This window comes from Trachinotus anak, unplaced genomic scaffold (assembly GCF_046630095.1).
Source record: "Trachinotus anak isolate AG129_WGS33_773 ecotype Australia unplaced genomic scaffold, CSIRO_AGI_Tana_v1 ptg000010l, whole genome shotgun sequence".
NCBI lineage: Eukaryota > Metazoa > Chordata > Actinopteri > Carangiformes > Carangidae > Trachinotus > Trachinotus anak.
This window is the reverse complement of record NW_027273861.1, coordinates 643,163-666,543: the sequence shown is the minus strand read 5'-3', so window position 1 is coordinate 666,543 and position 23,381 is coordinate 643,163. Positions and strand designations below refer to the sequence as shown.

The following is a 23,381-nucleotide window of genomic DNA, read 5'->3' as shown; positions in this document are numbered from 1 at the left end:
GTCTAGAAATAAGCGTAAATCTTTCTCACCTGCTCCTGCTCTGGCTTGTTCCAGTATTTCAGAGCTTGAGTCGGTATGTGATGTTCCAAGTATTGATGGTTTTGAGCCTTTTTTTTTTTTTTTTTTTTTTGGCAGATGCTGTTGTCTGTGTGGTTGGCAGTGAGGAGTGTGTGCCAATAAAGCTTTTGCGTGACACAGGCACCAGCACTTGTTCATTGTGGGGTCAGTCTTGCCTTTTTCACCTGCGACAGAGACCAGAGATTTTATCCTGATGTGGGGGATGGGTATGGAGCTGATACCTGTACCACGGCATAACATGGTGCTTGAATGTGATCTGGTACGCGGTGTAGTTGCTGTTGGTGTGCGCCCCGCTCTTACAATTGATGGAGTGGTCATGATCCTGGGGAACCATCTGGCTGGTGGTGCTGTGTGGGCGGATGGGCCGCCTCCTCCTGTGGATATTTCGACATATCCACAGCCGCTGGCATCTGGGGAGCCAGATGAAAGTGGTCAGAGGCACCCGGAGGTATTTCCAGCTTGCGCCATGACGCGTGCGCAGAGCTGTAGTGTGGTTGCACCAGCCTCACCTACTCCAGGGGTAAGTGAGGTGAAGGGGGATTCTGGTTGTGTGGTTTCCTTGCCTGACCTTCCGCCGGGCTTCGGTTCATGATGACTCGGGGCACTTACAAAAACTTATGATCGCATCCTAAGGTTTTTTTTTCTGGCCGAAGCGCGATGTGTCCAATTACATTAAAACGTGTCATACATGCCAACTTACTGGTAAACCAGGTCAGTCGGTCAAGCCAGCACCTCTGTGACCCATTCCAGCAATTAGCAAGCCGTTTGAGCATTTGATTGTTGACTGTGTGGGGCCTTTGCCCACTTCTAAATCTGGTTGTTCCTACTTACTGACGGTTATGTGCCAAACTACAAGGTACCCCGCTCCATATCCGCTGCGCTCGGTCTCATCGAGGTCAGAGGTCAGAGCATTGACACAGTTCATCTCTATTTTTGGCATCCCGCATGTGGCTCAGAGTGACCAGGGCACATCTCATGTGTTCTCTCAGGTTGTGAGGCAGCTGAAGGTGAAGCATAGCCGTGCATCAGCCTATCAAGCTCAGAGCCAGGGAGCGTCAGAAGGCTTCCACCAAACTTTAAAGTCGCTCCTGCGTGCGTATTGCACGGAGATGTGTGGTGACTGGGAAGAGGGACTGCCGTGGCTGATGCTGTCAGCCAGGGAGGTCGTGCAAGAGCGCACTGGGTTTAGCCCTAATGAACTTGTGTTTGGCCAAACGGTGTGTGGTCCTCTGGCTGCTCTTCGAGATGATTTGCGGGAGGCTGATCCTCCAAAGAATCTGATCGATTATGTCAGTGGTTTCCGACATCGCTTGTACACAGCCGTGGAGACGGAGAAACTTCAAACTAGATTGTGTTCATAATAGGAGATAAAGAGGTAAATGAAGAGGTATCTTTTAGGATCTTGTGTGTGGATATATTAAAACATGTGCAGGAGACGTTAGACTGGATACTGAATATCACTGAGTTCTGTGTTTTTTAAAAGAAAACATTTGCCGTCTGTTATTTCATTATATTTACACTAAAAAACTCTCAACGTACATGAGAAGTAAAACTGAACAATGATTCATTCTATGGAAAAAAAACATACTTTGTTTTGAGGACAGTTTAACGGACAAAGAGTTTATTTTCTTTGTACAACTGAAAAGAAACAGACTGACTTCACTCAGAGCTCCGGGCACTTTGTCATGAGCTGTCTGAAGATGGCTCCTAAATTAGATATGTGACAATCAGACAATGACATATTATATTTTATAAGTGCCTCTCCCCAGCAGTGTTTTCCTGCTCCTCCTGGGGCATCCCAAGACATTCACAGGCCAGAAGAGATGAATAATACCTCCAGCGTGTTTTGGGTTCGGGGTCCCCTAACAGCTGGATGTGCCAAGGAAACCTCCAATGGAAGGGTCCCAGGAGGCACCCTGATCACATGACCCAATCACCTCAACTGTCTCTGAATGTGCAGCTCTCTGCTCTGACCACCCTCACCGTACCTCTGAGGCTGAGCCCCGCCCCCCTCATTTCAGCCGCTTGTATCTGTGATGTCATTCCTTCGCTGACCACGGTTTGATGACCATAGGTGACGGTTGGAGCACAGATCGACTGGTGAATTGAAAAGCCTATCTTCACCACTGTATTAACAGTTTTATGTGATATCAAATACTCCTCTCTTTATTGGCCCCTGATTAATTAAGAGCTATGCTTCTCTCATGTGAACCTGCTCATATCTGGACTGGAACTGACCCATTTATAAAACCTGCTTCATAAAACCAGATCCACCAGTGTTCAGATCAGTGAGACAGAGACAGTTGTAGTGAACTGTGGAACTGGACAGGACATTAATCAGAACTGATCCATGTGACAAATGATGGGAGATTAAATTGATAGTTGTGGTTATCAGATATGTGGCTGTGTGAGGTTGTCATGTATAGCCAGTGTGTTACCTGCAGTAGATTCAGATCAGCTGACAGTTTAGAGAAGTAGCAGGAGCTGAGTGATGAGCTGCTGTAGATGGAGTCAGCAGAAAAAATATATTTTAGAAACTTTTAAAAGATGCAGTTTAGACTTCATTTAGAATATTTCCAGCACTTTATCTTCCTGTCAAAACAGCATTTCACTTTAGTCCTACATTTTTCTCAACTGCACTGTACTGCACCACAGCTGGAGGTCAGCTGGGTGAATCATATCAAATATCAAATATTCAAAATGAAGCAAACATTACAACGGATATTGGATTGTTTTGTCTTTTAAGTGTCTAAAACGAGACAATCCAATGGCCGAGTGGTTGGGATGGAACTACATGAGTAGATGCTCTTAGCAGACGAGTCACCGGTTCAACTCCTGCCCCTTTCCTGTCACTCTCTACTGTCCTGTCTAATAAAGGTACAAAATGCCCCAAGAAAAGTATCTCAAACATATTTTTTCTGCTGACTCCATCTACAGCAGCTCATCACTCAGCTCCTGCTGCTTCTCTGAACTGTCAGCTGATCTGAATCTACTGCAGGTAACACACTGACTATACATGACAACTTCACACAACCACACATTAAATAACCACAACTATCACTTTAAGACTCAGTTGAAAATAACCAGAATTTTCCTTCATGAATAAGACTTCCCCTCATGTTTAAATAAATAATAATAAAGATCAGCTGTTGCCGTCCCAACATCACTGCATTTCCTGGAATTAAATTAAGACATTAACAACAGTTACAAAACACACAGGGGTTTCCCACGTGCTCGTGTGGTGGAAAATTTCACGACTCCCCCTTTTATCATACTCACCCTGTAAATAACCAATGAGCTCTGTTCTTCAGAGGACACATGTTAACTCTTGAACAGCAATGACGGTGAAAGAGTTCTGGTTCTGATAAATGCTGACCCAGATGTTCATGTACAGGACGGTTCAGGTGAGTCCACCTGAGTCCACTTCACAGAGTCTTTGAGTGTAGGGCCTTTGGTCACTGATGTGTTGACATGCAAGGTCACAGTATGTCCACAGAGGAGCCCCAGTGCTGCTGATCTAAACCAGACTGAGTTATTCAACCTTCTCCACTGAGAGTCCGTCACTGTGGATGAGTCTGTGGGAAGTAAATCGTTCCACAGGAATGAGTCCGTCTGTCAGTCACTGGTCACTCACACACACAAACAACCCCCCCCCCTTCAGCAGTGGATCTCATAGGCGATCTGAGAGTCCATGAACAGGCCCGTATGGTTCAGAAACATCCCCTCAGCCTCTGATGTGATCACAGGCTCCGCCTCCCCTCCCTCCCCCGCCATTCTCCTCATGGTCCGTATGTCACCCTCCTGCTGCTGCTGCTGCTGCTGCTGTTTGTTGGGGGCCAGAGTGGGAGTCATGGTCTGGCCAGGCCCAGAGGATAGGGTGTGGCTGGAGGTGTCGGATGGCGCAGGGCAACCCAAGTTGGTGGTGGTGACAGCTGTGGGTGGAGCGGGGGGCAGCACGGGCTTGGCCCTGTTGAGGACGTACATCTCGTGGCCACGCTCGTCACGGTACTCCTCCAGCTGGGCGAAGGTGGTGGGGCCGTCGGAGTAGTCGTTCACGTACAGGATGCTCTCCTCCTGCAGGTCAAAATTCACCTCCATCACTTTCAGGGTGCAGCAACTTACACAATATGTTTAAAATGTTATTGTGCTGAATCAGTGGAGGTGCTAATCCATGAGGAGTTTGTAGAGGAGTTTGTTGATGTGATATCTACATGAAGTAATTTATTTCAGTATCTATTGATTCTCCACAATTCTTATCTCACAGTTTATAAAAAACAGTTTGAGCTCTGTGGTGTATGTTTCTGTCATATTCTTGTTCTGTGTCCATTTTTCTCCATAATAACTACAGCTTTATGTTCACTCATCTTCGTTTAGCTTTGTTGTTCTTGTTTCAGTTGTAGGTCTGTGTATATCTTCCTGTCTGAGTTTGACACTGTGTGTAAGTACAATGAAAGCTGCAGCAAACCAGAGTCAAATTCTTTGCCAGCTTCAACATGTACATGGACGTGTGGACTTCTGTACGGTGGCCCTGAGGGCTCAACACACCGCAGCTTAGGAAAACACGTGAAAAACACATTTTCAGAAAACATCCTCATCAGTTTGACAACACATGTGCTGCAAATACTCACAACACAACTTAAGTGTTCCCAGGGGACACAAAAAAGTGATGAACCTGCTGGGACACAGTTGTTAAAAAGAAACCATGGAACAACAAGTGTACATGGATGTATTATTGTACATGTATTATAACACATCCATGCAAGTGTCCCAGTCAGGCTCATCACTTTTTTTTTCTTTTTCTTTTTTTTTTTTAAATCTAAAATCCAGCCTGAGCCAGTTCCTCCCATTATTCTTGACACATTTCAAAATGTCTCTGTGGCTAATTTTAAACATGCGACATCCACTCCTCCACAGACACACAGACACACACCTTCTCGGCTCCGTCAGCTTCCTTCTCTCGTTGGTGGTGTCGGCTGTAGATCATGGCGACCAGCAGCAGAGCGGTCAGAGCCAGCAGTGAGATGCCCACAGCGATGGCAGTCTGAGTGGCTGCTCCCAGGGCACTGAAGGCCATGCTGCCCAGAGCGTACAGGGGCTCCCGGCTCACATCTGAGCCCAGAGCGGGGCCATGGTTCCTCATCCGGGGCCAGGCGGGGGAGTACGGCGAGGACAACTGGGACCATGAGGCCCAGATGGAGGAGGAGGAGGAGGAGGAGGAAGTGGATGAGTTGATGGCGAGCTGAAAGGTCACCCTGGCCACGCCTCCTGCGTTCCAGGCTTCACATTCGTAGAAACCTGCGTGAGCCACAGTCACATTACTGAGGAACAGCATGCCGCTGCCGGTGTCGGGGTCAAAGCGCTCGCCGTCAGTCTTCTGCAGACTGACCCTGCCTTCCTCTGAGGGCTCCTCTGCTACGCCCACTCCACCTCCTCCAGCACCCAGCTCCTGAACCAGGCCTCTGGGAGAAAGCACCACTTTACCCTGGGACGCCTTCCTCCAGGTCACCTGCAGGAGGAGTCAAGAGGGGTTCACCTCAATCATCACATAATCATCAGACTCTAAACATATGCTACACACACACACACACACATACACATATTGAACAAAAATATAAATGCAACACTTTTGTGAATTTTCTGAAATAAAAGATTGTTTCTCACACACTGAGGGTTTATTCTTATCTGAGTTCTCAGACTTTTTATCTGAGCTAGTTCTCAGCACAGATAAAGTTATCATAGTGGGTGATTTTAACATTCATGTAGATGTTGAAAGTGACAGCCTGAGTATTGCATTTAATTCATTATTAGACTCAATTGGCTTCTCTCAGCATGTTAATGAACCCACTCACTCTTTTAACCAGACCCATGATCTGGTTCTGACTTATGGGATTGACATTGAATATCTAATAGTATTTCCCAGAAACCCTCTTTTATCTGACCATTCTCTGTTAACATTTGAGTTTTCAGTCATGGACTACACAGCATCTGGGGAAAAAATCCATTGCAGCAGGGGTCTCTCTGACAATACCATTAGCAAATTTAAAGAAAGAATCCCATCAGTACTTAACCCACTGCCATGTACCAATGCAGTAGGGAACAGCTCTCTTAACTTCACATCCACACAGGTTGATGATCTTGTTGACAGTACTGTAGCCTCACTGCGTGCAACTCTAGATACTGTGGCCCCTCTGAGAAGAAGGTAGTGAGTCAGAGAAGGCTAGCTCCATGGTACAACTCAGAAACACGAGCTTTAAAGCAAAATTCAAGGAAACTAGAAAGAAGGTGGCGTTCTACTAACCTGGAAGAATCTCTAAAGGCTTGGAAAGACAGCCTATTGGCGTATAAAAAAAGCCTCCGTAAAGCCAGAACATCCTATTATTCATCATTGATAGAAGAAAACAAGAATAATCCCAGGTTTCTGTTCAGCACTGTAGCCAGGCTGACAGACAGCCACAGCTCTGTTGACCCATCTATACCTTTAGCCCTCAGTTGTAATGACTTTATGAGCTTCTTTACAAATAAAATTGTCTCTGTTAGAGAAAAAATTCACCATCTCCTCCCCACAGCTGACTCAGATGTACTGTCCAGTTCAGCAGCCTCAGAGTCCACTGTAACTGGTTTATATTTGGACTGTTTCTCTCCTGTACATCTCCCTGAGCTCACTTCAACAGTTTCATCATCTAAACCATCGACTTGTCTTCTTGACCCCGTTCCAACAAGGTTGTTCAAAGAAGTTTTTCCTTTAATTGACACCTCTATATTAAGTCTGATTAACTTATCTTTATCAACTGGTTATGTACTGCAGGCTTTTAAAGTTGCAGTAATTAAACCTCTACTTAAAAAGCCTACTCTTGATCCGGATGTTTTAGCCAATTATAGACCTATATCCAACCTCCCCTTTATTTCCAAAATCCTTGAGAAGGTCGTTGCAAACCAGTTATGTGATTATTTGCACAGAAATGGTTTGTTTGAAGACTTTCAGTCAGGTTTTAGAGTCCATCATAGCACAGAAACAGCTCTGGTTAAGGTTACCAATGATCTCCTCATAGCTTCAGACAATGGACTTGTCTCTATACTTGTCCTACTAGATCTTAGTGCTGCATTTGACACCATCGATCATAAGATTTTATTACAGAGACTAGAACATATGGTCGGCATTAAAGGAACCGCACTAAGCTGGTTTAAGTCATATCTGTCAGATAGACTCCAGTTTGTTCATGTTAATAATGACTCTTCTATCAACACTACAGTCAGTCATGGAGTTCCACAAGGTTCTGTGCTAGGACCAATGCTCTTCAGTCTATATATGCTCCCTCTAGGAAACATTATTAGGAGGCACCAGATGAATTTCCATTGTTACGCAGATGACACCCAGCTGTACTTATCCATGAAGCCAGGTGAGACTAACCAGGTAGCCAAGCTTCAGGTGTGTCTTAAGGACATAAAAACCTGGATGAGCAGTAATTTCTTACTCTTAAATTCAGACAAAACTGAAGTTATTGTAATTGGCCCAAACCACCTCAAAGATACACTATGTGATAATATACTGACTCTGGATGACATCACCTTGGCCTCCAGTGCTACAGTCAGAAACCTTGGTGTCATTTTTGACCAGGACTTGTCCTTTACTTCACATATAAAGCAAGTCTCTAGGACAGCCTTCTTCCACCTGCGCAATATTGCTAAAATCAGACCCATTCTGTGTCTAAAGGAAGCTGAAAAACTAGTTCATGCATTTGTTACCTCAAGACTGGACTACTGTAACTCTTTATTGTCAGGATGTCCCATAAATTCAGTAAAAAGCCTCCAATTGATCCAAAATGCGGCAGCACGAGTAGTGACAGGAACTAGGAAACGAGATCACATCTCTCCTGTGTTAGCTTCTCTACATTGGCTCCCTGTAAAATCCAGGATAGAATTTAAAATCCTCCTCCTCACCTACAAAGCCATTAATGGTCAGGCACCATCGTACCTTGGAGAGCTTATAGTTCCCTATTTTCCCAATAGGACACTTAGCTCTCTAAATGCAGGTCTACATGTGGTTCCCAGAGTTTGTAAGAGTAGAATGGGGGGCAGAGCCTTCAGCTATCAGGCTCCTCTCCTGTGGAACCAGCTCCCAGTGTGGGTTCGGGAGGCAGACACCCTCTCTACCTTTAAGATCAGGCTTAAAACTGTCTTGTTTAGTAAAGCTTATAGTTAGGGCTGGCTCGGGTATGTCCTGACCCATCCCTTAGCTATGCTGCTATAGAGCTAGACTGCTGGGGGATTCCCATGATTCACTGGGCTCTCTCTCTCTCTCTCTCTCTCTCTCTCGACTACTTTATGCCATTAACTTTGTATTTTTCTCTCCCGTAGTTTGTGCTTCTCCTCTCTCTCCCTCTCTCTGTCCTCATTCTGCAGGTCTCTCTGCCTCTGGAGCAGCAGGATCCAGATCCACCACTACTCATCTTTACTATTAACCACTGTTATCTGTCATTATTATTGATAACACCATTACCTACACAGCTGTTCCTGGTCTCTCTCTCCCTCTCTCTTTTCTCCTCTCTCCTCCCCCCACCCCCCCTTTTTTATCTTCTCCTAAACCCAACCGGTCGAGGCAGACCCCCCCCACCCTGAGCCCGGTTCTGTTGGAGGTTTCTTGCTGTTAAAAGGGAGTTTTTCCTCCCCCCTGTCGCCAAGCGCTGCTCTTTGTGGGAACTGTTGGGTTTTTCTCTATAACAAAGTAAGGTCTTGACCTGACCCTGTAAAGTGCCTTGAGATAATGTATATTATGATTTGGCGCTATACAAATAAAATTGAATTATATTGAATTGAATTATTTCTCTTCTATTTTACCTCACAAATGTGTTTAAATCCATGTTAGTGAAGCTTTCTCCTTAGTTAAGATTACCTGACAGGTGTGCCTCAGGGTATGTACACACACACACACACACACACACACACACACTCTCATATGTGTCTAACCCCTGTTGTGTTCTGTTGTGTGTTATGCTGTTGTTCCCACTCTTTGCTGATTACAGCTGACACTGTGTTTTTTTAAACATACTCTATCAAAGTGTACTCTCAGACCTCTGGTTACATCAGACTGTTTCACCCTCTGACTCTCTGATTTGCACTGATTAGCACTTCTTGCTCTCTGTTAAACTTCAGCAGTCTTAACGATTCTGAACGCTACCTGTGTGCAACAGTTACTTGGTTGTTGCACTGATAGATGCTGGTGTCCTGACTGAGAAAGTTCCTCATTATAAATAATTAGGCATCTGGACTGACTCACAGATGAAGGATTACACCTGGCTGTTTGTGCAGGAGCAGGTCCTGTCTCCCACTGTGTGGTCAGGACTGATCCTTCTCTCCTGGATTATGGAGGTGTTGTTTATAGACATGCTCCCATTTACAGCCTGAAACATCTGGATGCTGTCTATCACTCAGATCCATATGGCTCCTGTCACTGTAGCTTGTACCAAGCTGGGGTTTAACCATTTTACATAATCTCTTTTCTAACAACCTAACTAAACTAAACTCTGTTTAACTACAATTACAGAATGCACTTATGAACATATAATTTGTCATCTTATGGTCTACATGGTTGTGTATTCAAGGCATATTTAAATGCATTTAAATATACACTCTGCTTATATGAACACATCTGCTTGTTTCTATCATATCATCATCATATCTATCACATATCTGAATGTATATTTAAATCACTGAAAATTTACATCTCCGCTTTTTCTGTCATGTAGCTTCCTAACATCACACTCCTGCATCTTTGTGAGGGTTTGCAGTGAATAGTCGGTGGTAGAAATCCTGAGCAGCAGTGTGGGTGGTAGACTGTGATTACTCTGCTCTCAGCTGCCCTCTAAAACCTCTCTGTCACTCTTCACTCCAGCTCACTGCAGAGACGACGAGTGAAATCTGCCTGTGAGTACAACAGAGCAACATTCAGACACTGCATGATATGCAGATTGGTACTGAATGGTGTAAAGACACATCTGCTGCTTCTGGTCAGTAAAAAGAAAGATTGAAGCAGTCTGACTGCACCTCTGCACAGATACAGGAGCAGCAGGGGCAGTCTGCAGGGAAACCACAGAAACCAGTTGAATTTGTGTTTCATTTAAAAAGGCCCAGTCACCACTGATACTCACAGAAGTGTGATGCATTTACTTGAGAAAAAATAGCTGTTTTTCAGAATAAACGAGATAGTCCACCTGAAGCCAGAGGCTCTCACTTAGCCTACTTTGAGAGCGTTGAGACAGACATGTCCGCCTAAAGTTTGATCCAGTTTTATCTTGGTTTGGATCTGAGACACTGGGAGATACTTGTCTTTAAGTAATATAGATGGTATTGTTATTAGTTTATTGACTGCTCAGGCACATCAGGACTTTGACGACGCTGAAGTTAGCTTCTGATTTGCCAGTTAACTACACAGCTCCTTTTACTGCACCTCTTACTGTGGTGAAAATGTGTTAACACTTAAGGTAAAGCTTAAACGCCTCTGAAACCCTCCCCAAAATTTGTGTTTGTGACAAACAGAAAGGGGACACTTCACTTCCTTTCCACATCAGACCAGGTCCAGATCAAAACCCACTACACTCACTAGACTTCTGTATTAGTAACTGGAGACCAGGAGAGATGACATCATGGACTACTCTCTCAAATCTGTGAAAGTTTATAAATGATCATTATTATGGCACAGCTTCAACTTAGCAAAAAATCAGTTAGAATAGATTTTGATCTATTTTATGAGAGATTTTGAAGTCAAAAGTTTGGACAAACCTTCAAATTGAATAGTTTCTCTTTGTTTTTATTATCTTCTACATTGTTGAATGAAGCTGGTGGCACCAACGCTATGAAATAACACATACTGTATGCAGTCATGTAGTAAACATAGCAAATGTTTTTTGGGTTTTTTTTGTATAGGGGCCAAATCATAATATACATTATCTCAAGGCACTTTACAAGGTCAGATCGAGACCTGACTTTATTGGGTTTTTCAGACGAGGTCATCACCTGGTTTTCCTTACCTGGGTTTAGGTTGGGTGATTGTGGAGATGAAGGCATGTTGGACTGGTCTGTAGTGTTGGTCCAGTCTTTATTTTGCTCAAAGATCAGACTGTTTCACAGAAATACACACTGACTCATTTTAAGCCAAAAACCTTGGACACCTTACCCCCAGGCTGAATCAGGCCTAAAAACATTGTTACCATGGTAACAATCAATGACACCTGCTCTGCCAGTTAGTACCAAGTAACGAAAAACAGGAAAACATGGCTCATAGTTTGTTGTTTGCTGATTGAGTGATGATTTCTGATGAGAAGGGAGAGAGTTTGTAGAGATTTTTCTTTTCAAATTAGATTTTTAACATTTTACTGTTTCACTCTTTTTTGTTGGATTTCCAAAGTAAAACATCCTGTGACTGTTGAATTTTTCCAAAAGACAAACATTTTCTGCTGGGATGAACAGAGCTCAGTAGTTGGATTCATTTCCTTGGTCGGCCATTTTTTGATTTGAAAAAAAAAAAAAAAAGTCTTGATTTACCCAGAATTCATTGTACCACAGTCCAGTTTAAGAAGTTTAGTCAAGAACTAAAGTGCTTTGTGCAACAGATGAATTCAGATGTTCATCTGAAGTCTGACTGTTAATGGTCTCAAACACAGTTCCACTCATTCACTTTTGACAGGGCTCACTTGTTAACTGATGTGCAGGTGACTGCCTCATGAAGCTGCTTCAGATAAAACCATTAATGTGCAAAGCTGTCATCAAGGTAAATGGTGGCTGCTCTGAAGAATCTAAAATATGAAACTTTTTATTTTTTTAACACTTTTTTGTTTACTGTATATTCCACATGTGTTATTTCATAGGTCTGATAACTTAAATTGTCAAATAGTCAAAACCTATGAATGGGTAGCTGTGTCCAAACTTTTGACTGGTGCTGTACGTATTCTTCAAATATCTGGATATCTGTTTTAAAAGCACAGATTTCCTGCTGTACTATTGGAAACTCTACCATGGCCTTCACAGTCACCAGATTTCACCTCTTCAGTGCTCTTCATCATGTTTTCAGTGAGTACAGAGTTCAGAGGCTGAGGATCTGCAGTGAGAGGCAGTGAAGCAGCTCTGGAGGCTCATGGCGGAGCAACATCTTACTGAAACATTGATGTTGGGTTTTAGCTTCATTCATCAATTTAAAAAATCCCACACACCGTCTGACTTTCAACAAACAACTGAGTTGCAGTGTTTCGTGCCAGAACTTCATCAACAAGTGGCTGGAACCAAATACCACCTGATAAAGATAAAGCAGTTTTTGACTGAGGTCCTCTTCTGGAGCCTGGAGGACCTGCTTCCATGATATGACAGAGACATATTTGATTATTGACCTAAACCTCAGTATTTTTGCCCATGTGTATTTATTTATTTACTCATGAAGTTATGATACTTATGATTCATAACATGTATTAATCCCTACAGGCTAATCTACATGCAACCTGTAACATTTAGGATCCTTGTATGAATATTTATGAAGTATGTAGTTTTATAGTAACTTACCTATTCAATGTCTAAGTGGAGTTTCTAATCTTCTACTCTTTCATTTATTAGATCATAAACTGTTTATAGTGAACTGATGTTATCTTCTATTTGACGCAGGATGAGGAGGTTGGTTGTTGGCAGTTCACAGCCACTCCTATTAAAGATGGCTCCTAACTGTTGAAAACCTTTTGCTGGATGAAGGTCCAGCACCGAAATGTTACAAATCAATTGTTTAGTGCAAGTCAGACAGTGTGTGGGATTCCTCCGGCTGCTACAGACCTGCCTCACTAAAAAGATGTGTGAAGTGTTTTTCAAATTTGAAACACTGTCAGCCATCTCTAATCTTTTCAAATGCATTCAGTAATTATTACTTTACTAATTGGTCATTAAGTCATTATGCTTTAATTAAAGAACCTTTGACCTTTCACAAGCATCACATCCTGAAACACACAGTGAGTAATGTTCAGGTGATGACTTCGCTCAGTGCTAAAGCAAACCAGTGAGGAAGTTAAACGGATTCCCTGTAAGTATCTCTACCTGTGGACGAGGGTACCCAGAGGCATGGCAGGACACCCTGAGGCTCTCCCCCAGGCGAACAGCCAGCCTCCTGGGCTCCAGCTGCACCAGTGGAGGGATGCACACCAGGCTGTTGAGGGGGACCTCCACCAGGCTGAGGTGGGAGAGACGCGGCGGCTCGGTGCAGACCAACCGACGCTCTGCGGAGCTGAGCAGCCTCTGCCCCGCCTCGTCAATCCAGCTCCTCAGCCAGTGGAGAGCACAGTCACAGCGCCAGGGGTTGTCTGTAGGAAAACCAGTGAAATAAAGTGTGTTGTGAGTGTGAGTGTTGTGGCTGGTGATGCAGCAGGACGATTCCTTCAACACTCAGGTAAATCTACTACAGAGGGCTCCAAACATACATCAGACAATAACCCAACAGAGATACTGTAAAATGACCTCAAGAGAGAGATTCACACCAGAGGCTGAGCTGAAGCAGAACTGTAGGAAGAACGTGTCAAGGTTAGCAGATAACTGTGCAGACAGAGGAGGACCCTGGTACAGACACACAGGCTGATGGACACAGAGAAGTCGATTTAAATATAAGAAAACTGACTTAGATGCAGACAGGTAGGAAAAGTGTTCAGGCAAAACTCAGGAACAAGAGCTGAAAACTAAACAGATGATTGGACAAAGAGTGAGGGGAACACAGAGACTGAAATACACAAGGGAGGCAGAGGCAGAGGGAAAAGGCTGAGTAACTGGGGCGGGCAGGTAATCATACAGGAGAGGAAGTAAAACAACCAAAAAGGTAAACAACAGGTCAGGGATCAAAAAATGAAACGGTCCAACTCAGTCTAGTTTTACATCTCCTCTCTAAGGCTTCTCTCTGGAGCTCTAGTAACAACAGAGGAGATTGGCTGTTTTCTGAGTGATCCAGTAAAAATATAGCAGATTTCAGGTAAACACTCAGAGAAACCAACCAACCAAAATCCTGCAAGGTTGGATGGGGGTCCAGGTGGGCGTGGCTTGGGGCATGACTGAGAGCGGTGACTGCTTTGTTGTGACATCACAAAGTTACAGAAGTCCTGACGGCTCTAAAATTACCTTTAAATGGCTCTTTAAATGACCATTCTGCAGGATTTAGGAGGATATACTGACAGAAATGGAACATTATCTTCATAATTATGTTTTCATTTGTGTTAATTCACCTGAAACTAAAAATTGTTGGCTTCAAATGAGCCCATCATAGAGGACGGGTCCATTATTACACCACCATGCTCGCACAGTACAAACCAAAACTCTGGCTCTGGAGAGCAGCTTTGACATTTTTACGTTACCTGATGGCCACCGTAGATTCTTCTACACCTTCTCCTAGATGCCACTGAATCCTTCACACTGGTCCTTTAAGTACATTGTGGGGTTGTCAAAAAAAAGTGAAGTTTAGCTCTTTCTGATTCACTCAGCTGACCTGTGGCTGTGGCGTAATACAGTACACACCGTAGGTGTGCTTGTGCATGGGTAGTACAGTAGGTACAGTAGTTCAGCGGTTGAGAAAAATGTAGTCCCAGAGGAAAGTGTTGTTTTGACAGGAAGATAAACTGAAAGTATCCTAAATGAAGGGAACATGTAAACAGATGTTGGATTGTTTCGGTGGACATCAAGTTTTTTTCTGCTGACTGTGTTGAACAGCAGCTCATCGCTCTGCCAGTCTGCAGTGTTTCTGCTGCTTCTCTGAACTGTCAGCTGATCTGAATCTACAGCAGGTACCACACTGACTACACATGATACCTCACACAAACCCACATCAAATAACCTGAACTATCCCTTTAATGTTTTTACACTGACACATCAGGAATCCAGTCTCACCTGTGATACGCAGCACCTGCAGGCTGACAAGAGGTCTCAGGGACGCAGGGCCAATGGTGTGGAGATTATTCCTGCTCAGGTCCAGCAGAGCCAGAGAAGTCAGTCCAGCTAGAGCCTGGTCTGCTAACATGTCTATACTGTTGTGCTGCAGATGGAGCTCCTGCAGACGCTGCAACATGGAGATAGCGGTATGTATGATCTACTGAGCTTCACAGACAGCAGGCTGAGCAGGAACCTGAGGTCTGTATTGAGTTTATTACTGAAATATGTCAAATGTAATAGACATTATACATCTAATGTGCCTCACCTGTAATCCACGGAAGGTGTAGTCCAGCAGGCGCGTGATGTCATTGCCTGCCAGGTAAAGAATGCGGAGGTGTTCGAGTCCCTGAAACATGTCAGCTGTCACCAGGTGGATCCGGTTCCCATTCAGAGCCAGCTCCAACAACTGACCCTGGTTCTGGAAAGAGCCCGGCTCCACTGCTGAGATGGTGTTGTTCTGGAGGAGGAGGATGAAGAGGAGGAGGAGGAGCATCAGGTCATTGTTCAGGAGCTGCAGCTTCTGCTGCTGATGTTGCTTTGGTACAACATTAAAATCAGTGTGTTTACTGCTGTGGTGCTGTTTTAAGTAAAGTAAGTAGAATCTGGAGAGAGACTCATCTGTCTGTTCCTCCATCTGTACATCATCTACTGTCCTGAACATACCAGTGATTCTGAACATCCATTTATCCATTTCTCACAAAGGGGGGGCGGGGGTGGGGGTGTTGCCAGTCCAACTCTATATCATGTGAGCAGTGCCCTGGCTGTTCTCTCCTCTGCTCTCTCTTCATCACACGCTGAGATGATCTTTATAATAACCTAATGAATTTATAACGTAGAGTTTTCATGTGTTACTGGATCAGCGGGACATCGCTTCTTTTGTAACAGTGAAGTTAAAATGACCATCTCCTTGTGTGATGATCTGTGGGAGGGGCTTCTCTCATTGTTTTGCTATATAACTCTCAGTACATGTTATTAAATTACTTACATTTACAATGATAAACTGAGGCGAACAACCCTCAGGAAGGGCAGGACATGTGTGTGAGAGATAAACATGCTGTGTGAAATACTTTGTCACCTCAGAAAGACTTTTTGGGCAGTAATTAAATTTCACTGTATTATATCACCACTGTGAAGCTTGGCCTCATCGTCAGCACAAAACACACGATAAATACACAAACATAAACATGGTGTATCTGCTGATGTGGACAAAAGCTCAGGAGCTCCAGACTGCGCAGTGTGTGTGTGTGTGTGTGTGTGTGTGTGTGTGTTCATACCTGCAGATACAGGTAGTGCAGGTGCCTCAGGAGACTGAGATCCTGTCGACGGATCTGACCAATCACGTTGTCCTGGAGGAAGATGGTCTGGATGAGGAGAGGACAAGATGAAGAGGGATACAGGGAGACGTTTGGTCAAAGGATGATGGTAAACTGTACCTCATGACTGCACGACCTTTGGTTGGGTCTCCGCTGAGGGTGATGTAGAGCTGCACAGCGAGCCTACCTGTGTGGATGGAGGGACGTGTTTGGGGATGTCCCTCAGGCTGGTGGAGCCACACTCCACAGTGAGGCTGTAGCAGCGGCAGCTCACAGGGCAGGAGGGAGACGCTCCACTGGGAGAGTGGGTGGACAGGAGCAGCGTGGACAGAAGAAGCACCAACATCGCAGCCATCACATCGACACACAGGCCTACGGATGAGGAGAGACCAGCAAACACACAAGTCAGTCATGGTCAACACTCAACGCATCAACAACTGAGCTCCTCACTATTCTCAGCCAAACAGCCATCAGTAAATATTAGTGCTCAGGAGGAAATGGTCAGTGTCTTCTACAAATAAAAGACAACTACAGTTTATAGCGTATTAATTCTTTTGACTACTCTGATTGTTCATGCTTAGAAAAGACACTTGCCTCGACAGGTTAGTAACATTACAGTTCTTTAGTAGATACCAACTTAAATATCACTACGTATGATAAAATCAGCTGATAATAGCTTATCAAAGACATAATAGTATATATGTGTTTGTTATATATGGAAGATGGTGAGTAACAATAATAGTCAGTAGAGAAAGTTTGGGGTAATTAGCCAGGTTTCCATCGTAGTTTTACGCAAAGTAGCGACAAAACACAATCACAATTGGTCTGTGTTTCCATCGACTGATGTTATGTGAATGAAGCTAGATTTTCTCCTCTCATGATAATGTTCCAATTAAACTTTTTTGCATTTGCATTTTCTAAATTCATGTTTTACCATTACTGATTTTAAAGTTTGCAATTTCCAAATGTTTTTATTTTGTTGCTTGATTCAGCAAATTTGTACAGAAACTATCATTTAGGGAAAAGGCTGAAAAAAGCCTTTCTATTATATACAGGACAACTCTGTGGCTTTAAGTGTTTGCTGGTATTCTGCTGAATTAATGAAAACAGTCCCTCTCTCTCTCTGTTTGTATTAGTGGCTCTTCAGCTTCTCTGCCCAGTCTCTTGTTATTATTCAATCCACAGAGGAAGAACATTATATTTACAGGGAGATTGATGAAATTACTTTCAGTGGAAATGTTTTCCTGCTCAGGGAAACTAGAATGAAATGCAGAAGAAAAAGAATGAGACAGAAGTGGAACCACACATGTCTGTTCATACACACTTAGTACCAGAGGTGATGAGTGGAAAGGTAAATTTTGTCAGGATCTAAAGGACATGTTGGAGACACACACAGCTACTGTACCTCAGTTTTACTCAGATTACAACCACACTGTGACCTTGATGACAATGATGGTCGACTAAATGACTGAAACAGTTTTACTGTACCAGAGGGAAAATATCCCTCTGTCATATATTCAACTGTCTGTTTTTGCTGTATTCAGACAGATTTCAGAGAAGACGTTGGTTCAGAGGTCAGTTTCCTCTTGTTTCAGTTTCCTCTTGAGATCACACTGTTTGTATACTGAAACGCTGAGCTTCAGTCACATGAGAAGTATCTGTTTGACAGCAGAGATACACACAGCTACAATCCAGCCTGTACTCTGGACGTATTCATGTAACATCTGAAAACCCTAAAGGAAAAACACAGTGGGTCTGACAGAGCTGTGTTTGGTGAACACTGTCAAGTTGTGTAAGGCACTAATAACACCACTCCAAATTACAGCTGGTTCAGATATTCATCTCAGTCTGTGAATCACTGTCACCATAGGAACCATCCTTGACATGAGGCACTGATTGGAGGAGGGATCAAGCATCAAGGCCTTTTCTTTGTTTCTCTTGGAGCTGGATGCCTGCAAAGCATCTTTCACTGAAGGGGACTGCTGCTGGGGAAGGGGACTGTTGTTATGGTTACTTGATGAGAGAGCACTTAAATCAGCAGCATAATTCCCACAAAGCAATGAGGTTTGATTACTTTAAGTTATTTCTAATATTTAACATAAGATGAAATCTTAATGGTTAAAGCAGCAGTAAATTATAACAGGATACAGGCTGAAAAACAACACAATGGTAGCTGAGTAAATGAGATATGAGACAAAGTGCCACTGAAAGTGTCAGCAGAGGAAAGGTCTATGCTGCAAAGATATATGAGAATATAACAGAAACAAGGCGATGATGCTGCCTGTAATCCACAAAAATACAAAACTAGAACTAGAGACCATCTTGTGATGGCCTGTCAGCATGTTGACACTCTGACCCATGACCACGCAGTAGTTACTACTACATTATTACTACATGTACCACAGTACTCCTGGATGGGACCACACCCATCCTCAAACTCAGTCTTCATTTTGGTCTCATCTGAACACCTGTAAAGTTTCATGACTGCATCTTGAACAGTTGTGACACTATGGTGAAAAAAATCTGTCCACAGACAGACAGACAGACAGACATTTACACAGCTGTCCTCCAGATGTGTCTCCAGATGTGTTGCTGGGGGCCAGATGGGGGGACCTGCTGGTTACCCCTTTGGTGGCCCAATCTGCCCTAACTCCTTATCGCTGTTAAACCCTAATATTAATTACTGTAATAGTTATTATTATATTGTATGAATTGTATATAATGTTTAATACATCATGTTATTTTATTAATATATCATTATAATGACCTACTTTTCTCCTACACTTACTCCACACCTGTCCAGGTTTTAACACAGATACTTATCACTGCTTCTCATACAAACACACACACACACACACACACACACAGAGTTGAAAACTGTTGTGGATCCACTGTAAACACCCCCTGATGATGTAATAAAAACCATCTACACCAAATCAACAGCAACAGCCAGTGGGAAAAGTCCAACACTCAGTCGACCAACGGTGAAACTTCATCACTCAGTGTCATCTGCAGATGCACAGCTGGCCAATGGCCAGTCAAGGCAGGACTACTTGACTGTGTTCACTTGTTTGACTAATAATACAGTTTCTGTTAGATTCTGATAAAACATGTGACAGTTGATAATGTTGCTGCAAAGACAATCCTAAAACACGGATATTTCAGACACATCTTCAACCCGGCAGCACAGAGGATCTACACCTCAAGTCACCTCAGGTTTTTTGTTTTTTTGGCTTTTTCATTTTTTATTGGATAGGGCAGTCGAGAGAGACAGGAAATGGGGAGGCAGAGAGAGGGGGAATGACACGCAGGAGAGGGCCGCCCGGCGCGGGATTTGAACCGGGGCCACCGGCAGTGAGGACTATAGGACACATGGGGCGGGTGCTCTACCAACTGAGCTAAACACCACCCCAGGTCACCTCAGGTTCAACGTGGACACCAAGTTTAGTGTCAACAATTCAGTATCTGACCAAATGTGAAACATGGTCACAACCTCTTCTCCTGAGTTACAGCATTGAATAATGGACAGATGTGTTTTTGCAAAACATTATGATGTCACATTGAAGCTGACCTTTGACCCTTTGGATATAAAATGTCATCATTTTATCTTATTTGTGTGAAATTGTGTGTGAATTACTGTATGGATTCTTGAGTTATGGTCAAAAACATGTTTCTGTGAGGTCATTGAGACCTTGACCTTTGACCTTTGGTCACTAATGAAAACAGACATGCAACATTATGAACCAGTCAAGTTAATTATGCATCAAGGAGAAGAAAATCCAGTTTTGAGTCAAGCTGGAGCCCATTCGCAGCTCATAGGGTTCTCCTCTGAGTAGATTCAGACCAGTACTGACTCCTTGATGGTCGGACTGGGAACAAAATTCAGCCTTGGACATAGATCTGCTGGGACCAGCCACACCAATGACGGGAGAGAGGGCCGAGAGAGCCACAGACGGAGCTCTCTCTCTCTCTCTCTCTCTCTCTGTCTCTCACTCGATGACTGCTGTTTTTACAACTATGAAAAGCAGCAGTTAAGAAACCAAACAAAGTGGCATGTCCTGTCTGCCTGTGGATCTCCTCTGCTCTGTGTCATTAGTTATATGCTGTTACACACATTAATCTATGGCAGGGCAAATAAAATGTAATATGAGTTTAATACTATGAACAGAGATAATAAGTGAATACATTAATGGGAAAACTAGTCAAATATCGTCTTGACATTGGCCGAGGCATAATCCTCAATCGCTCTGATGATCGTCGATCACCAAGATCATTGTCCATGGCACAACCCTACCTGCCGCTGTAGGGAGGGTTGAAAAAACACGACTTGTGTGGTTGTTCAGGTTGGAGGACTGGTTGAGCCTTTAACTATGACTCTGGTAATGGTAGATAATGTCATAATGACAAATATGTCAACAAAAGATGAACATTGCAAGCCTGAGAGAGGTAGAATTTATGACAGAGGTGTTGTGTTGAATTACAAAAAACTGTACAGGGTACCTTCATAAAGTGACCGTTGATTGGATATGGTCATTCAAATATGGAGTGAACTGATGAATTTATTGTGACGTCTGTGATCATCTGCTCGTTCGGTTGATGTTGATTTAAGCATTTACTCAAATATAAGATCGTATGTCTTTCTACTGTTTATATTTTGGTATCAATTTACAGTTTATTGCAGTGCTGGTTGGGGCCCTTTAAATGCTAGGCACGGCCCTGCAGGTACAGTGGACCATGTTCACTGCAATCATCCACACTGACGAATATACAGCACAAAAAGCCATGTGTGTTGTGGTCTCTGTTACTACAGTCACATCGTGCGTGATCCTGAGAGCTGAGGAGGCTGAATATCCAGCGGAGCTGCAGGCCACCTCACCACATGAGCCCGCAGCACAGCGACAGTAAACCGCCTGATCCGCCAACTGTACATCAGCGCTCACATGACCCCAGTGCAGAAACCGTACAAAATGTACGTGAGAACAACAGCCCTCCAGATTCACCTGTACTAACAGATCAGGACAAATAATCCCAGCGACGTTTTATCGCTGTTTCATACCTCGCTGAGGGAGGATGGAGGAGCGTCCGGTCGTGATGTCTGCGCTGCACAACGCCTTCTTCTTCCCGCTTTTTTACACGATCCTGATTATTCAGACGTGCTCTCGGTGCTTCAGACCAAAGCAGAGCAGCAGCTGTGGGATGTGAGCACCGTGGGCCCGTCGCATCCTCCAAACAGAGACGGCGATGGAAACAGAGGCTCAGCAGCCGGACCTCAGCAGCCGGACCTCAGCAGCCGGACCTCAGGCAGGCCGGACCGGATCCGCTGCAGCGAGTGTGAACCGGTGTGAAACGGGTCAGGTGTCTTTGTTAAAGCCCGACATCCAGCTGTTCACCCACTCCACTCCCACAGCTCGCCCGCTCATCCAGCCTACCCTCTCGGCTGCTCCTGAGGACCACAGTCAAGCACGATGTTCCTGCAGCAGCAACAAGAACTTCACTTCCGCCCCGAATCATTCACAATAAAAGCATGACCACAAATAGCTTTTGCGCATTCAATTTATATTTGCATGGTAGTAATATTTTTGACATTTCTGTCTATATCTTGGAGATTATTTAAGCCAGTGCGTTTAAAACGTGATACAACCCAGTTACATGTGCCTGCCATTAAACGGCGGAGTTAATCTCTGCAGCACAGAGTGAAATGTTATAATTCACCACAAGGGTCCAGGTTAGGTTGTAACACAACCTGAGGGGAAATGTGACATCATGATATGACTGTGACAAAAACTTAATGATAAATAATAATTGTATGTGTGTGTGTGTGTGTGTGTGTGTTTTGTTGTTACAACTAACCCACACTCTTGTAGCCATGAACCTTACAGCTACCTAACAGCTAACAGTAGGCCTACTAATGTTTTAGCTGACAGCTAGCATGTAAGATATATACAGACACACAATACACACAAGAGTTTAACTGCAAAAAAAATAAATGAAGTAAAAAAATACTTTCTTACATCAAAATGAATTTTTCCGTCTAACATTGGAGCCACTTCCTCTCATGTGGATAAAGACTAAATTGAACCTGCGTAGAGTGAATCAGGTGACTTGTAACTTGTTCCTGATTTGAGAATTTGGAAGTGTTACATGTGGCCCTTGTTACTAAACATGCCTCAACACACTCACTGAAACAATCTCATCTGTAAGAGATAGAAGACATCTTGTTGGCCTTTCAAACAACCATTTCTACTGGGCCTTTGACTGGCCAGATGTTGCCCCTCTCCTGCTGGAACAGCTGGCTGATCCTGTTGTCATAAAAGCGACATTAGGCTACAAACAGCAGGTAGAATTTGTTAACAGCATCACTGTACATCTGGTGCAGGATTTCAGTATCATATCATCTTTGATGGTCTTTGGAGCTGAAAGAGAAACTTCAGTTCATCCCACTATTCTGACAACTTGGCTTCAAGCATGTTTCCTGTTCACACGACATGTGTTTACTGGATAAATCATCTACATGCTTAATGTCCATTGGCCAACAGACGTCCAACCCATGATTGCTCCTGACTTAAGTATTTGTGTACTGAGATCATTTCTCAACCATGTCAGCCCACTGATATCTTGATGATGAGCTGCTGCTTTGACAATTATTTGCATTCTCTATTGTAGAGAATATTCTCTCTTGTATTCTTTAAATCAGCAGTTCCCTGGTCTGGTCTGTGAGTTGTTTTCCTGCTGTGTTTCGATCTTCACTTCCTCTGGCTCACTGTCTTCACAGCCTCTGGGATATTACTCCGAGATCTTACCTGCTGTGTTTCTACTTACCTTTTCCTCTGGAGTTGTAACACCTCATTGTATGTGGTACATACTCTCTTATGATATAACTCAAGACGCCAGGTTCACTTTCCTCCCTCCTGTACAGTTACCTCCAGCCTTCAACCACCTTCCACTATTACTCCTTTTAGGTTTAATTTAATTTTCTTTCAAATTTCCAAAAAGTGACACCACAGGTGCAGTGTTCGGTCTCACAAAAACTGCTGGAATCAAATTCACAAGTTACAA

At 43.7% G+C, this 23,381-nt stretch overlaps 1 protein-coding gene across 2 annotated transcripts; it reads right to left on the bottom strand.

Moving 5' to 3' along the window:
• Positions 1-540: 540 nt before the first annotated feature.
• LOC139626444 (leucine-rich repeat-containing protein 24-like) lies at positions 541-22,825 on the bottom strand. 2 transcript variants are annotated; one of them, XM_071486742.1, is made up of 9 exons: positions 22,337-22,825; positions 21,382-21,796; positions 16,513-16,697; positions 16,287-16,373; positions 15,278-15,469; positions 14,971-15,139; positions 13,144-13,406; positions 5,009-5,584; positions 541-4,152 (listed from the first exon to the last, which is right to left on the bottom strand). In XM_071486742.1, the coding sequence occupies exons 3-9, from the start codon at positions 16,678-16,680 to the stop codon at positions 3,736-3,738; spliced, it is 1,872 nt and encodes a 623-aa protein (XP_071342843.1). In that variant the 5' UTR covers positions 16,681-16,697; positions 21,382-21,796; positions 22,337-22,825; the 3' UTR covers positions 541-3,735. The 2 variants fall into 2 exon arrangements, with proteins under 2 accessions (XP_071342843.1, XP_071342842.1); XM_071486741.1 differs by lacking the exon at positions 22,337-22,825 and having other exon boundaries at positions 21,382-22,279.
• Between the last annotated feature and the right edge of the window lie 556 nt (positions 22,826-23,381).